General features: G+C 34.2%; 2 protein-coding genes across 3 annotated transcripts; both read right to left on the bottom strand.

Moving 5' to 3' along the window:
- Positions 1-2,259: 2,259 nt before the first annotated feature.
- Positions 2,260-5,765, bottom strand: LOC144563067 (RING/U-box superfamily protein). Its single transcript, XM_078312440.1, has 8 exons — positions 5,435-5,765; positions 4,991-5,189; positions 4,758-4,839; positions 4,482-4,539; positions 4,035-4,123; positions 3,728-3,823; positions 2,917-2,987; positions 2,260-2,778 (listed from the first exon to the last, which is right to left on the bottom strand). Exons 1-8 carry the CDS (start codon positions 5,736-5,738, stop codon positions 2,652-2,654), a joined length of 1,026 nt encoding a protein of 341 aa, XP_078168566.1. The 5' UTR covers positions 5,739-5,765; the 3' UTR covers positions 2,260-2,651.
- Positions 5,766-10,350: 4,585 nt separating this feature from the next.
- Positions 10,351-15,401, bottom strand: LOC144563086 (Protein kinase superfamily protein). 2 transcript variants are annotated; one of them, XM_078312469.1, is made up of 11 exons: positions 15,254-15,401; positions 15,049-15,151; positions 14,799-14,941; positions 14,023-14,136; positions 13,577-13,765; positions 13,070-13,225; positions 12,732-12,997; positions 12,272-12,369; positions 11,935-12,113; positions 11,086-11,199; positions 10,351-10,705 (listed from the first exon to the last, which is right to left on the bottom strand). In XM_078312469.1, exons 1-11 carry the CDS (start codon positions 15,314-15,316, stop codon positions 10,526-10,528), a joined length of 1,605 nt encoding a protein of 534 aa, XP_078168595.1. In that variant the 5' UTR covers positions 15,317-15,401; the 3' UTR covers positions 10,351-10,525. The 2 variants fall into 2 exon arrangements, with proteins under 2 accessions (XP_078168595.1, XP_078168596.1); XM_078312470.1 differs by lacking the exons at positions 15,049-15,151; positions 15,254-15,401 and having other exon boundaries at positions 14,023-14,171.
- Between the last annotated feature and the right edge of the window lie 7 nt (positions 15,402-15,408).

Raw genomic sequence — 15,408 nt, 5'->3', positions numbered from 1 at the left:
GGCGGATGGCTGAGCGGCGGGAGGGATGAGCGACGGGAGAGATGAGCGGCGGGAGAGAGAGCAATGACAGATAGAGGCACGTTTTGATGAGTGATGACAGGCGGGAGAGAGAGAGAGAGAGAGAGAGAGAGAGAGAGAGAGAGTGAGAGCGATGACAGGCAGTGGGTTTTGAAAAACCCTAAAGGGAGAGAGAGATCGGGTTTATGCGCGAAAATGAAAATGAAAGAGAGGCACGGGACTGAAAATGGAAATGGTTCCCAACAATTAGTGTCGGCTGTTTATAAAAAGCTGACACTAATATTTAGTGTCGGCTGTTTATAAACAGCTGACACTAATACTTAACAATTAGTATCAGTTGTTTATAAACAGCCGATACTAAATTATTAGTGTCAGTTGTTTATAAACAGCCGACACTAATTGTTCGGTATTAGTGTCAGCTTTTTATAAACAGCCGACACTAAACTATTAGTGTCAGATGTTTACGTTTAGCCGACACTAATGAGGCGACACTAATTGTGCATTCTCCACTAGTGAACTTTGATTTGATTTGTCAGTTGGATATTACAAGTCTAAAGATAATACTAATTAGGGACTTGGCCTTGATTCTTATAATTTATTTTATTCAAATATACACAAAAAATATGGTTAGATTGCTTGATTAATTGGAGCAAGAGAGAGAATAATTGAATTATTTGATTATTGTCAACATACACCATTTGCTTGAATAAGCAAACGAACACAATAAATAGTAAATGCATTTTAAAATAATTATATGGATAATTCTTAAATAATCTCTTAGGTTTTTGACTAAACAAAATACCGATCGTTGTATGTCTACCGTTGATAGAAATCTTAAACTGGATTTTTGACATACTAAACGATGTTTTTTTGCAATTCTGATGCTTCAAATGTTCGGAGTTTTCCTCGGCTAAATTCGGATCCGTCTCGTCCCCCCCCCCTCTTTCCGAAAAGTGGTCGTACGTGCAAATCCGACTTTTCTAACCGAAGTTATAGCTATTTAAAGTTTTTTCAAAAGGTGAACTTTGGAAATTCATAACTAATTGTAGAAAAATCCAAATAAATTGAAATTTGTGTCAATTATGTGTATTTTTGAATGCTCTACATGCTGTTGTAACCACTTTTGTCGTTTGGTCCATGTATCAGTCCAGACTTACTGATTTACCAGCAGAGATCAAATTTGATGTTTTTAGTGCATTGCACTAACTAGTGGTCTTTGGTTAGTGCTTGGCTGCTGAGGTTGGATTTGGTACCATACCATACGTTAGTCTATGATGCTTTGTGCATAAACAGAGATCTAATTTGAGGTTTGAGCATATTTTAGTAGCTCTAAACTATTATTTTAGTATCAGAAATAAAGATAAGAAGATCAAAGCTCCAATCCAAGATATCATTTAATCAAAAATTTTGAAATATCAACAAGTTGTCAGAGCTTGAAATTTTTTGAATCAAGGCCAAGTCATTAATTAGTGTTATCTTTAGATTTGTAATATCCAACTGACAAATCAAATCAAAGTTATAAAGAGTTACGACAACACTCATAAATATATTGAATGTCTTATTTTTTGACATACGCCCTAAATAAGAAAACTAACACAAAATTATTTAAATGAAAATATTAATCTAATAAAAGAAAATATAGAGGACCGCTCAGCCTGTGGGCGGTCAGGTACCTAGTGGACCGCTCCTGCCCCGGACGGTCAGGTCTCAATATGGGCTGCCCCTCTGCTAGGCGGTTGGTGCATTTTTTTTTTAAAAAAAAAAATTCTAAGGGTATTAATAAAAATGGCTGAAATCCTTCACGTGGTCCTGATTTCCGAATACAAAAAAGAGGAATTAAGGAATGGACAATTAAAAAGATGATATACAAATAGAGAGTTACTAACAGAATTAATTAAGAAAATTACAAGCCCAAAAACTCTCTTCACTTTTTTGAAGTTAGAAGCAGAGTAATCTCCATTCATACAAATAAGGTCATAATTAATTAATCAATTATTTAAGCTCCATTAGTAATCAATCAATCAGTGAATTAATTAACTCCAGTAGGATGATATTGATAGGTACAATATAACAAGATTGAGTTGGAGTAATTAATGTTACAAATAATTGCAATCTCATAATTATCCATTCAAACTGGGAAAAAAAATCATTATTAACTATTTTTAATGGAAAATGTGTAACAGTAATTGCAATCTCTCATAATAACATTTCCATCATAAATTAAATGCTATTTTTTGAAAGAAATTAATGTCAACCAAAACCGGACAAAATGGGTTATGATTGCCAAATTCATATATAGCCAATGAATAACATGTCACGTATCTGGTATCTCATTCAGCAGCTACAGCTATGTATGTTGTTCTTCTTTTATGGCTTTCCTCTTTTATTGGTCAATTCATTCATTCATTTTTTTTGGTCAATTTATTTCCTACAAACTGCAATTAAATTTAGTACACCATACACACACAGATCCAACACCATGTTAACATGTGATAAGTTCATGCAAAACAAAAAATAACCACCTTTACAAAAGGGGATGAACCTGGTTTTTGGCATGCTACACTACACCAATTCTCTTTACTTTGGTTGTTCAATATTTCCTATCTTTTGCTTGCCATGTCTCATAAAATTAGTTATAACCAGTTTGGGTAGGTAGCTCTAGTAGGGACCGCACTCGTTGGTTGGTCGGTGGAGACCTTTGCTAAAGACCCAAACTGTAGCTTGACGCTTTCTCCATTGTCCAGTGTCTTCACAACATACCTGTTTATTACGCAATTGACTCAATTTACAGTAAACATATTCATCTGACCCAAACAATGAATTCATGACTTATCTCGAATCAACAGGATTTCAGATAAGAGAAAGAACAGAACAAAAAAACAGTCAAAAAAGACTAACCATCCATTTAAGCATTGTGCCGTTACAACCGCAACACGTCCAACAAAGTGGGGCGGTGTCCTCTTGTTACCCTAATATAGAGATACACTGGATAAGAACCAAGAAATAGGGGTGTTCAAATGGCCGGTTCAGTTAAAACCGAATTAAAATAATCAAACCAAAATTTTATTCCGTTTTCCAAAATCTAACCGAACCAACCAAATTAAACTTGTCAACCCAATAACAACCGAACCAAAAAAAAAAAGTAAATTTCGGTTTGTTTGGTTGAACCGAAATAAGAGAGATTAAATTTCAAACCGAAATAAATATCAAGATATATACCATACGAAACCGTAACAAAAGAGATTAAACCGAACCAAATAGAAAAAACCAAAGTAAATTAAGTAAATTTTGATTTGTTGGGTCGAACCGAAATAAGAGAGATTAAACTGAACCAAATATAAAAAACCAAAGTAATTCAAAAATTCACGGAACTGAACCATTTAATACAAAATTTGTCGGTTTAGTTGAAAACCAAATAAACCGGATCCAATGAACACTCCTACTAAGAAAGCTAGTCTGTTGATTTTTGGACTGATTTGTTAAGTCTGAGCTAGATGGTGGATGACAGGCTACTATGTTATAAAGACCTTCGCAGATCCACCGGCTAAAATTTGGGTTCCAAACTACTGACCTTGTAACCTCTGCAGAGGTTTCAGGGTCGCTGGGCCAGCTAGGTACCAGTAGCTTGATATTGAGATAAACTGCACAGTACAGTAATCTTTTCTAGTACTACTCTTGAAGCAAAAGCTTTAGCAATTAAGTAATATACCTTTATAATAACCCGATCAGAGATGGCCAGAGGGAACAGGGAGGCTCTATTTCGCAATAAGTCATTTGTGAGATGATCATCATAACTGCATTTCTCCTTCAAACAGAGAAGTCATGGATTAGCAAGTGGTGTAGATAAACCGGTCGGTGTTTTATACAGTATAGGACTTGTAGGAAATAACATGTCTGGCTTAGGGGTACTAATGTGATCATCTCCCTCTTTAAATAAAAATAAATAAATAAAAAATAAAACTAAAATGCTGATAAAACAAAGATTTAGCAACTAGAAACTGGTTTGCTCAATATACCTGCTCAAGCTGGTCTCTTCTTCTCTTTGAAACTTCCAATATATGAATTTCTTCTTCACGTCGAAAAGCCTGAACTGCTGAACGAAGAGCTGAAAACAAAATGTTACAAAATTAAGTTGCAGTAGGACTAGAAGAAAACATGTGCTAACCATGCAATAATTAATTGTCTGGAGATCCTATCTCCTTTCTAACAAAACACTGACAAACAAGTACACATAAAACACAAATGAAACCTTGAAAAATATTAACAAAATTTGTAAGCAAATTAATAATAATAAATGAATAATCATTTTGAATTAGGTCCCAGAACTTATGGTGTAAGTACAGTCTGTGGAAGTAGAAAGGCCAAGACTAAGCTGAAATTACATGAACGGCATACCAAAATGTTTTACAACTGAACCCATTAATAACTTTATGTGCTAAAATGGCACAAACCAAATGTCCTACCAAAGTTTGGCCGAACCAAATCTTCTGAAATAGGCTGAGAGCACTTGCAACATGATTTCTACAATCCAAAGAATTCAACAAAGTCAAATGACCGAAAGGGGCAGTAACTTGGAAAGGTGGAGATTGGTTTTGTAAGTATAAACCATTTGAATCTATAAATTGCTTCTTGAAGAGAAGAAATAGAATTACATAATCGGAGGGCATTATACACCATATCACACTGTAAGTAATCCGTAAATAAACAGAATAACAAAAAAAGAAGACAGTAAGAATGACCATTAAGTAAACTTGTTGCATGCCACCTCTTCCAAACGAGTGGCCACATGTTAGTATGATCGCATCATCCATCAGAGCACCACTAAGTTAAGTTAAAAAGACAAAGTGAGAATCCAAAACATTAGAAGAAATTAAGTACAGCATTTTCCCAGGCAATGAACCAAAGGCACTGAAGCAACACAAGCATGCTTAGAGATTGAAGTAAAAAAAAAAAAAAAAAATGAATAACTTACGTTAGAGGATCGGACAGGTGGGATCGCAACACATCCCAATAACTGCGTTCCTCCTGGTCCTGGCCGCTAAATCCACACCCATTATTCTCACCTCTTAAGGGATCATTCTGACCAGAAGAGGGGGACGACCCGGAAACCCGATTGAAGGTGTGTGCATAGCATGGTTCACTTCCGGCAATAACCAAAGCATTTTCATATCCTTGATGAGAGACAGAGACAGAGAGAGGAAGAAGCTAAATCAAAATAAAAAATAAAAAATAAAGTAAGGTGCTTTTGTTTTTTGATGGACTGGTAAGCAACCGATAGAAGTAGAATAAACTGTTCCAAAACCTCAATTGAGCAGCATTTTTTACAAGTAGAATAAAAACAATAAATAAGAGTAAGATCTGACTGGTAAGTGGTAACCAACCAACCGATAGGCGTGACTGGTAACTGTTCTCTTACCAGAAGAAGAAGCGTAGGTGTCTCTTGAGCTCCAATTCTCTCCCCGAATCTTCTCCAAATCAATAGTACTGTCAGCACCATGTTCGCCATTAACGATCTCTTCGTCCTCTTGGTCCTCTTCGTCCTCTTCGTCCTGTTCTTCCTCTTCGTCATCGTTCCCGTCGGAGAAGAATCTATCCCGGGTAAATGGAGGCGGAGGCGGAGGCGGAGGCGGAGGCGGCGCTGCCGTGGCGATGGGCTTGGGCGCCAAGGGCAAGGTGGGTGTAGAAGTAGAATTAGTGGTGACTTTGTGGAATGAAGCCATGTTCAGAGAAGAGAGAGAGAGAGAGAGAGAGCCAGTCAAGAAGAAACAGTACAAAACAAATGAACCCACTGTCACTGTCACTGTCACTGTCTGTGACTCAGTCAGTCTCTCTCTTCTTGGAATTAGATCATTTAAATCAGTCAAAACCAAAATATAATCAACTTAAGTTCAAATATCACCTTTAAAGTACTGGGATCAACTAATAGTCTCCCTACTCTAGTTCCCTAAATGTCTTTCTAATTGACTAATATATAAAGTACGATAGAGACCACTAACTATATAGGAAGCTACTAACTACTCAGGGGACCACCTATATTTGAAAAAAATTACAACTGGCATGTGCATGTATGTATACTTATATGTGCAAGTATTACCATATAATATATTAAGTATTCATACCTAAGACATTAAGTATTAAAAATAAAAACTGGACATCAACTTTCTTTTGTACACTCATCTTTTACACGTTTTTAGAAGCGGATTTTTTTTGTTCGTTTAATATCATCAATATTTCTAACGATTTGTGAGAAATTTTGCGAATTTAAAACCACAAACATCTTCTACATAATTTTCTCTTTCAAATGAGATCTATGATGAAGTACTTTCGGGTTCTTCGTCATTCAAGTATTTATACCTCAATGTGAAAATATTCATATTTTGTCAAGTATTCTTCTTTAAAATGCCGAGTATTCATACTTACTCAGTAAAGTGTGAATATTTATGTTGTAAATTATTTCTGAGAAGAGTTAGGCTGGGGTGCTATGGATAGCATAGTGGCCTCTATGCTACGGCTCAATATTTGAGTTTTCAAAATCCAAACGGTCGATCCGAACCGTTCATCTTATTCTCCATATTAATATCTGCTTGGAGACCAAATTTTATAATTTTCTGAATTTTTTTACTATTTATTAAGCCACTTTAAAAATCGCTAATCCAACGGTTTTACTGTTTTGTGCAGCCACCGTTGGATCAACAATTTTATAAAATACTTAATAAATAGTAAAAAAATTCAGAAAAATGTAAAATTTGGTCTCCAAGCAGATATTAATATGGAGAATAAGATGAACGGTTCGGATCGACCGTTTGGATTTTGAAAACTCGAATATTGAGCCGTAGCATAGAGGCCACTATGCTATCCATAGCACCCCAGCCTAACTCTTCTCAGAAACCGACATATGTGTCTTTGGCATTAACTACCTGGGGGATCACTACTGACTTTGGGGGGCCACAAACGTCGCTTGAAAGCGACTACGATAGGGACCACATGCAAAAAACCAAGGACAAGCGGATGCGTAATAACCATCTCAAGTGTCAGCGTTGTAATTATTGTAAACATTCATTTTTAAAATATCAAGTATTCATACTTACACATTAAAGTGTGAATTTTTATATTGTAAAATATTTGTGAAAAATTCCTAAATGTGCTTCATGAATTAACTACCTAGTTGGACTACCACTACACAATCACCAGTACGGTAGTTTTTGTAATATGAATTGTTTACATATGACATTTATATTTCCAAAAAAATATATAACACATTAAGTGTTCATACTTACACATTGAAGTTGAATTGTTATGTTGTAATCTAACTTAAATCAATTAATTTGTTTGGTACTTGAACATATTGATAAGTACCCAGAAAAAAATATTCATACTAATAATTGAAGTATGAATTGTTACATTGTAATGTATCTTAATTTAACATTTTTTAAAATTGATGATATTCAAGCTATTAATATATGAAACGGTAAATAACAATAGTTAAGACAACAAATATTCATATCTAGTTGGTCAAATTTTGTTGTTAATGTGATGCATATGTTTTTACTAATTTTTAAGACATGAAGTATTCATATCTACTTGTACAAATTTTGGTGTTACTATGATGCATATGTTTTACCAATAGTTAATACATGAAGTATTTGTATCTAGTCATTTATGTTATTATTTTTTTCATACATACTTTATTTGATTTATTGATATCTAAAACACTTAGTATTCCTACTTAAGCATGAAGATGTGTATTGTTATTTATAGATAATAGCAATCATATTAACAATTGTATACATACCTATGAATTTATGTACAAATATTAATGTTAAAAAGAAACTTTAATAAACCTCAACCATCTCCAATATTTATCAACAAATTTGTACATGCTGGTAATAAACACCTAGACGCTCCCAGTACCTATCAATACATTTACACTTTACAATATAAATATTTACACTTTACTTATTAAGTATGAATACTCGGCATTTTAAAGAAAAATACTTGACAATATATGAATATTTGCACACTGGGGTATGAATACTTGTACGACGAAGAACCCGAAAGTACTTCATCATAGATCTCATTTGAAAGATAAAATTACGCAGAAGATGTTTGTGATTTTAGATTCGCAAAATTCATCACAGATCGTTAGAAATATTGATGAGATTAAACGGACAAGAAAAACTCACTTCTAAAAATGTATAAAAGATGAGAGTGTAAAAGAAAGTTAATGTCCAGTTTTTATTTTTAATACTTAATGTATTAGGTATGAATACTTAATATATTATATGGTAATACTTGCGCGTATAAATATCCATACATGTGTGCGCTAGTTGTAATTTTTTTCAAATATAAGTGGTCTCCTAAGTAGTTAGTAGTCCCCCCAATGTAATTAGTGGTCCCCCATCGTACTTTATGCATTAGTTAGTTAGGGGGATATTTAGGAGATAGACTCAAGGGGGACAACATCTTTACTCTAAAGTCTTAACATCAACTCATAATCTTGTAGACGTGTCATTTTGATTTAGTACCTCACTTTCTCTTTCTCTTTCTCTTTCCTTTTATTTTGTTTTATTTTTTAACTTAATGGGACAAATTCAGAATTTCTAATAATAGAGTGGGGACTGGGGCAACAATCAAATTCAAATCCATCAAGCACTAGATAAATAAACAACAAAAACTAGTGTCAAATAATAAAATATACAAAAATAATCTCTTACATAATAAAAAATAATCAAATTGTATTATTTTGTATATTAAAAACAACAAAAAAGACAAGAAGATCAAAATTAATTTCCAGTGGAGGCAAATCAATATCAACCTATTAAATCAAAATTATTTTTTTAAAATTTCGGTAAATAGGCATCGTATTATTTTTCTCCCGGTTAAAAAAGGACAAAATTTAGTAACTTCCCGTGAAATTTACTTTATTTATGATACATTTTTTAGATTATATTAATTAGTATGTAGCCTAAATGGTTTATGATTCAAAGTAGCTTAATAATATAAAAATTTTAAACCAATTTTGAGTTAAATAGTTATTAGATGAGTAGGATTAAAATGTATCATTAGTTTTGTACTCAAATCATATCCCACATCTTTATCTTGTTCTCAAAGTTTAATAGTCAATCCATACTGCTTAACATGATTTAATATACTTAGAGAACAATTTTTTTTAGTTTTTGAAAACTTTTTACTATTACTTCTTTTAGACCATCCAAAAACAGTGATTTTGTACTTATCTAAAAAAATTTAAAAAGTTTTTAATAAATATAAAATTTGGTCTTTAAGCATATTTTAATATGAATAGAAATGTGAAGTATAGTTGAAGCACAAAACCAATTGTTTAACTGCACTCATTTTAAACTACGTGAATTACTATTCTTGTTAGCAAAATAATATTTGATTGATAAATTAGGCCCCAAATTGAAAAACCAGTGGCAAAAGGATAAGTTCGTGACCAGGTTCAAAATGGAAATCTTGAAGCAGTTCTGACCAGATAAGAAAAAAAATCAATCGTTTCTTCATTGTTCAGGTTATATGAGTTAGGATTTGAGTTACAAGCTAAAAGCCGAAGGATTAATAGTAACTAATAAATTATTTTTTAACCTATCCTAACCCAAAAAAAAAGTTCATAATGAAGAAATAATGTGGAAGAAAAAAATTATAAAAATTTAGAACAAAAAAGTTTCGAACCGAATCTAAACCCGGACAAAATTATAATTTCTTTATCGTTCAAGTTATCTGAACTGCAATTGAAATTATATAATTTGAGTAGAACTAGGTGTTCTTAAGCTCACCAAAGTTAGGTGAGTTTAATTTCAAAATATATTATATCAGTTTCAAATGACAAATCTAAGTCGTTAAAATCTATCTACTTCACAAGTGATGAATTTACATACAAAGATTTTAAGTTTTCGAATTATTTTAGTATTAAGTTAAGGGGTCAAAATTAGAAGGTTTATAAATTAATTTTAGTGCATTCATTTTTTTAACACTTTTTGACCGCTTGACTTTATACAAAATTAATTCAAAATTCTAAAAACTTTACGTGTAAATTCATCACTTGTGAAGTAAATCGGCTTCAATGGTTTGGATTTGTTGTTTGAAACTAATCTAATAGGTTTTGGACTTAAGCTCACCATACAACTTGGTGAACTTGAGAACAGCCTATTTCTACTCATATGAATTACAATTCTAGAAAAATAACCCGACCAGTTTAATTGGTGATAGCAACAATTATAATTGCTGTTATCTAATGGTTCCACAAGGTATTTGATGATTAAACTCCACAGAAAACTTTTCCTTATCTTGAAAGTTGAAAGATTTAGGCAAGGCTTGATACACAACTTTATTTTATATATATAACAAAGTACTTCTATCTAACACTATAACAGCCAACAACATTAAAAAATAGAATTTTATTCAAAGTGCCATTTCTATTATCCTTTTGAGTGTATGAATATAGCTAATATATACACTACCAATCAAGAGATTGTCAATATAAAGAGGCTCAACGGAAAGTATTCGTACTTCTCATCCTTCGATTGGAGACGATGGTGATCCTATCATCCTGGAGCATGTTCATACTCGGTGCCAATAATCTTGTATACCGATCAAAGTACAACAACTGTTTCATTAGAAGAGCAAATTCGCGTGGGAATCTCAAGCCATACGACTCGCTAACCCTAACCTGAAATAGAAGGAAAATCTCAACACATTGAACCAAGAATTTAATGTTTATGCCAATAACTAATTATGCCAAGTGCCATACTTCCCTAACCACACTCACCAATAAGCTTCTGGTCCATAAATTTCAAATGTTGAAATACCTAAACAGTTGCTAACAATTGCTCAAACCACATAGCGCATTACAGCTGGATACTGGTATAAATTACCAGCATGATCAATTAAGGTATCTATGATTTCTCTTTTTCTTACATTTACCAGACATTGTAAGCTCCATTATGCTAACCCTAATGTCATAACCCCACAAAATAAAAAAATAAAAATAAGTGCCACCAGTCATGTGTATCCATATGAAAATATGATTACAAAGTAGAAAGTACTAACCAAGTCAAGAAACAAGGCATTCATCTGCCTGTCATCAACAACAACATTGGCAGAGACCGCTGTAGCTGAGTCGGGTCCTCTTCTGGATGCAATTACTAATTCTGTATCCAATTCCTACAGGAATTTGAAAAATGTTCTAAATGAAGCATGACGACCATTCTTTGTTCTAAATGAAGCATAACATATGTTCTGATATATTGTGCTGACTAGTAATCACTGGTTCTGGTTTATCTTAGATTCCATAAAAGAAAGTCGACCATCTTACTCTGACTGATCTGTGTATGTTATGCTATTCTTCAAATGCATGTGTACTAGTATGCGACTAGAAGTAGGGGGTTCTTAAGTTCACCAAGCCTCTTTGTGAACTTAACTCTAAAATCTATTGGATTGGCTTCAAACGACGAATCCAAATCATTAAAACCCATCTACCTTATGAGTGATGCGTCTACATGCGAAAAATTTTAACTTTCGAATTAATTTAATATAAAGTAAAGCAGTCAAAATTAGAAGGTTATAAATTTATTTTAATGCATTCATTTTTTGAAATTTTGTTTTACCACTTGACTCAAAACAAAATTATTTCAAAATTTAAAACTTTTGCACATAGACACATCACTCATAAGGTAAATGAGTTTCAACGGTTCAGATTCGTTGTTTAAAATCAATTTTATAGGTTTTAGAGTTGAGTTCACAAAGAGGTTTGGTGAACTTAAGAACACCCAAGTTCTACTCGAAATATGTTATTACTTATAACATATGAATCATTGGTAACTAAACTACAGTTCAGTCAGAACTACAAGAGCAACAAAGTAAAGAAACATGTTATTAACTTATTATATATGAATGCACCTGTATTGAGGAGAAAATCTTTTCTAAATCCCGTGCAAAGGCTGTCACGTCTACATCTTTACCGGTTGCACCCATTTCTATCAATGCAGAAGCCATAGCCTCGTAATCTTCAGTAGCAAACGAGGCCAAAAACACCTCCATGGCGGCCCATGTCCTAGGAGATATTCTCCCCACTATTCCTGTAATTATTTACAACATTTGGTTCTTAATTCCACAACTTAATTGTCACTTCTTATTTTTGTTTGTTCGGCTTGTTTGGTGCTTTATTTCAGTAGACTTTATGTCAAAATGGACAACTGATCATCAATCCAATAAATTTCTTAAACTACGATCATACCAAAGTCAAGGAATCCAATTCGACCATCACGAAGCAGCCATAAGTTCCCTGCATGGACATCTGCATGGAAGGACTCGCACGAAATCAGGCTCCCGAACCTGTCATTTATCACGTTTTATAGAAGGTATGTCCTGAGATAATGATGACAAGCTTTTATGAAACTTTGAAAAGTATATAACAGAACAAAATAAACTGTCAAAAACAACTCCGACAAGTTTACTTTTCCCTGTTCAGCTAAAAATACCAAAAAGGCCTCAAAATATTTCTTGAATCCTAAATTAACAATACTTAGGTACAGTAAGTAGCATCAACTAATCCAGAAGTCCCTAAACTGGAACCAGCACTACCAATTGGGCAGTGTTAGAAAACAGCGGTAATAGAGGGCTGGTCAATTAAAAGAATTGTGTTCGGAGCTGATTTAAATATACAAAGAAACAATCAGTGACAGACGAGATCATACCAGACATTGAGTGCAGTCACTAGTGACAGCTCTGGATCAGGCACAAGTGACCTAATCGAGTCCAGATCAGTGAGAGGAACTCCATAAAGTCTTTCCATGGTCAAAATACGCTTGGTGCTGCAATGGGTGTACACAAAAGGTGCTTTGGCTTGCCTCTCCAGACTCATTGCCTCTATGTACCTCCTAAAAGCCTCCATGTTTGCTGCCTCTTTTCTGAAGTCAACTTCTTCGAGCATTGATTCTTTGATATCTTTCACTATCCCCACCTAGTATATCAGTTCTTCGGTTAGAGAAGTACTTGAATTGAAATTCAAAGGGGTTTAAACATCATGACTCACCAGAGAAGTTCTTCGAAGTTCAGGGTTTAAAAACTCCAGAATCCGGGAAACAACATAAATGAAGTTTAAATCTGCAACTAGTACGTCTTCTATACCCGGTTTTAGTACTTTGATAACCACCTCTTGGCCAGAGCTTTTCAGCCTTGCACCGTGAACCTGAAAGGACAAGCTTAAGTCCTTGTGGAAGGAAAATTGTAAAAAGGAAGCTTGATTGCATGAGTAAAGACTAATCGGTGTTAATTTTGATTATGATTAACCAATCAAGGAAAAACAAGTTTTACCTCTTAACAGTATCAGGTAAGTCAAATTAAACAAATAGGGTCCTGATGAAATGTGAATTCATTATAGCGGTCCCAACTCCCAAGTGGGTTTGAACTTAAAGACCTCCCTACTCTGATACATGCTATGCAAGCAGGGTGTTTTTTGACAGCTTAAGTCGATAGAAAACACTGAACTTGTTATTGTTATACTCGCGTGTTTATAACAATGTGGTCCCCACAAACAAACCTGTGCAATGGAAGCAGAAGCAATGGGGACAGGATCAACATACTCATAAACAGCATCCAATGGCCTCTGAAGCTCCTCACGTATTATGGCCTCGATCTGACTAAATGGAACTGGTGGGGTCTGGTCAAAGCATTTCTGAAACTCCTCTACGTACTCTGCGGGAAACAAAGTAGGTGCAGATGCTATGAACTGCACCTCTACAGCATTATCAGTACAATCATGGCAAAATGTAATTGACTCAGTGTTCATGATTTTGATAAGGGTGCATTATTTTTTCTATTAACTTATTTCTTGACCATACAGTGCCTATTTGAAGCTTTTGTTAATATAGCATCAGCGGGAACTGGTATGAACTAGAAAATTCAACTGCTATCTCACTGGAGTTCCCATCCATAAATCAACTAATGTTTAAGTAGTATATCAAGAGCATGAATTTTAAAGCATACCTGTCCCAATTTGATGTAAGTAGCACCCATCCTCTCAAAGAGCCTCCTGAGATAAGTAGGAGAGAGCAACCCGGGCTGTAATTGGCTAGAGATTCCACCAGTTGTGTCTGTTCTCTGCATAGGCATTCTAGCTTCATTATCATCAGCTTCTTTAATGGTGCACAAAAAAAAAAGGAATAAGTAATAACAAAACAAGTAAAGAACAAATCCATTATTACCACAAGATCACTTTTTTTTTTCTTTTGTGTGTGTGTGTGTTTGTACAATCTTAAACGGAAATCTAGTACCATAGCACCTCTTAGTAAACTTAAAGAATTATTAATGTAATGTACTTGGCTTCTATTCTAGAATGGGAACAGGTAGTAGCTACCACCATTTTTCAAAAAATTAAGGAAAAATAAAAAAGTTTGAACTGTGATGATTTAATTTTTGCAGCTTGCTCTGTTAAGGTGGTGCCAGGTTCCGGTACAACATTCACTGCTTGGTTAATGGAGAGACCATTTATGTACCAGATGCATTTAGCATATTACAGTAACCAGTCAGACTTACGTAAAATAAAATAATAATAATAATAATAATAATAATAATAATAATAATAAAATAAAAATTCAATTTGCTATATTTTCACTTGCTGTGGTTGATAATCCTTGCTACATTTCTCAAATGCTAATTGAGGTGGGCCACCCATTTACATTTCTATACCAAGCTATCAGAAAGAAAGAAGAATATATTAACATAATGAAATGAAAGAATAATAAAACATATATGTACGGTACCTGAGAGAAGTCATTTAGCCAGTCGGTGCTGACCCCAATAACAGCTTGGATTCCTTGTAGCAGTCTTACGGCACCCCTAGGCCCAGTATTAATTGATGTCTGGAGTATATCCTCTACTAGGTTTGGCAATTCATTTATTCTATCTAGCATAGCATAGCATAGCATGAGAATTGTAAGATATTTCATGAAATTTTGGGTATAATGTGTTGTGTGGTGGTGTAAGAGAAGAAAAAAGGATTGAAATTGGTACCTTGGATTAGAGAAGCATCTCGTGCTTGTGAGTACATTGATAACACCCTTCTCTTGTTTGATTTCCTCATCTGGATTAACCTCGGAGTCGAACAAATCATAAGCTGCAAAGAAATAGTTAAATAGCTAAGACTACGAGCGGGGTGGTCTTAGAAGGGTTTACGCGCGTAAAGAGAAAAGGGAGAGGGAGAGGGAGAGGGAGATACTGTAGGTTTGTTGAACGGGGAGAGAAGAAATGTAGCCCCGCTTCTGACGGCCGCGAGCGCCATGAACTCTAAACTCTACTAGTATGCAATTAATTTTGTAATTTGAAATTCTGATTTTAGTTGGGGAGGAGAATGGAGGAGGAGGAGGAGGAGGA

The sequence above is a fragment of the Carex rostrata genome, chromosome 12, assembly GCF_964058835.1.
Source record: "Carex rostrata chromosome 12, lpCarRost1.2, whole genome shotgun sequence".
NCBI classification, from domain to species: domain Eukaryota; kingdom Viridiplantae; phylum Streptophyta; class Magnoliopsida; order Poales; family Cyperaceae; genus Carex; species Carex rostrata.
This window is presented reverse-complemented; position numbering and strand designations above follow the sequence as displayed.

Excerpts from the sequence above, each read along its gene's own strand:
- LOC144563086 (XM_078312469.1), bottom strand. The coding sequence starts at position 15,316 with ATGGCGCTCGCGGCCGTCAGAAGCGGGGCTACATTTCTTCTCTCCCCG. Across the intron at positions 14,137-14,798 it reads GGCTAAATGACTTCTCTCAG|AGAACAGACACAACTGGTGG; the intron begins GTACCGTACATA and ends ATGCCTATGCAG. Across the intron at positions 12,114-12,271 it reads AATTGGATTCCTTGACTTTG|GAATAGTGGGGAGAATATCT; the intron begins GTATGATCGTAG and ends AAATAATTACAG.
- LOC144563067 (XM_078312440.1), bottom strand. The coding sequence starts at position 5,738 with ATGGCTTCATTCCACAAAGTCACCACTAATTCTACTTCTACACCCACC. Across the intron at positions 3,824-4,034 it reads GAAGAGACCAGCTTGAGCAG|GAGAAATGCAGTTATGATGA; the intron begins GTATATTGAGCA and ends CTCTGTTTGAAG. Across the intron at positions 2,779-2,916 it reads GCACAATGCTTAAATGGATG|GTATGTTGTGAAGACACTGG; the intron begins GTTAGTCTTTTT and ends CGTAATAAACAG.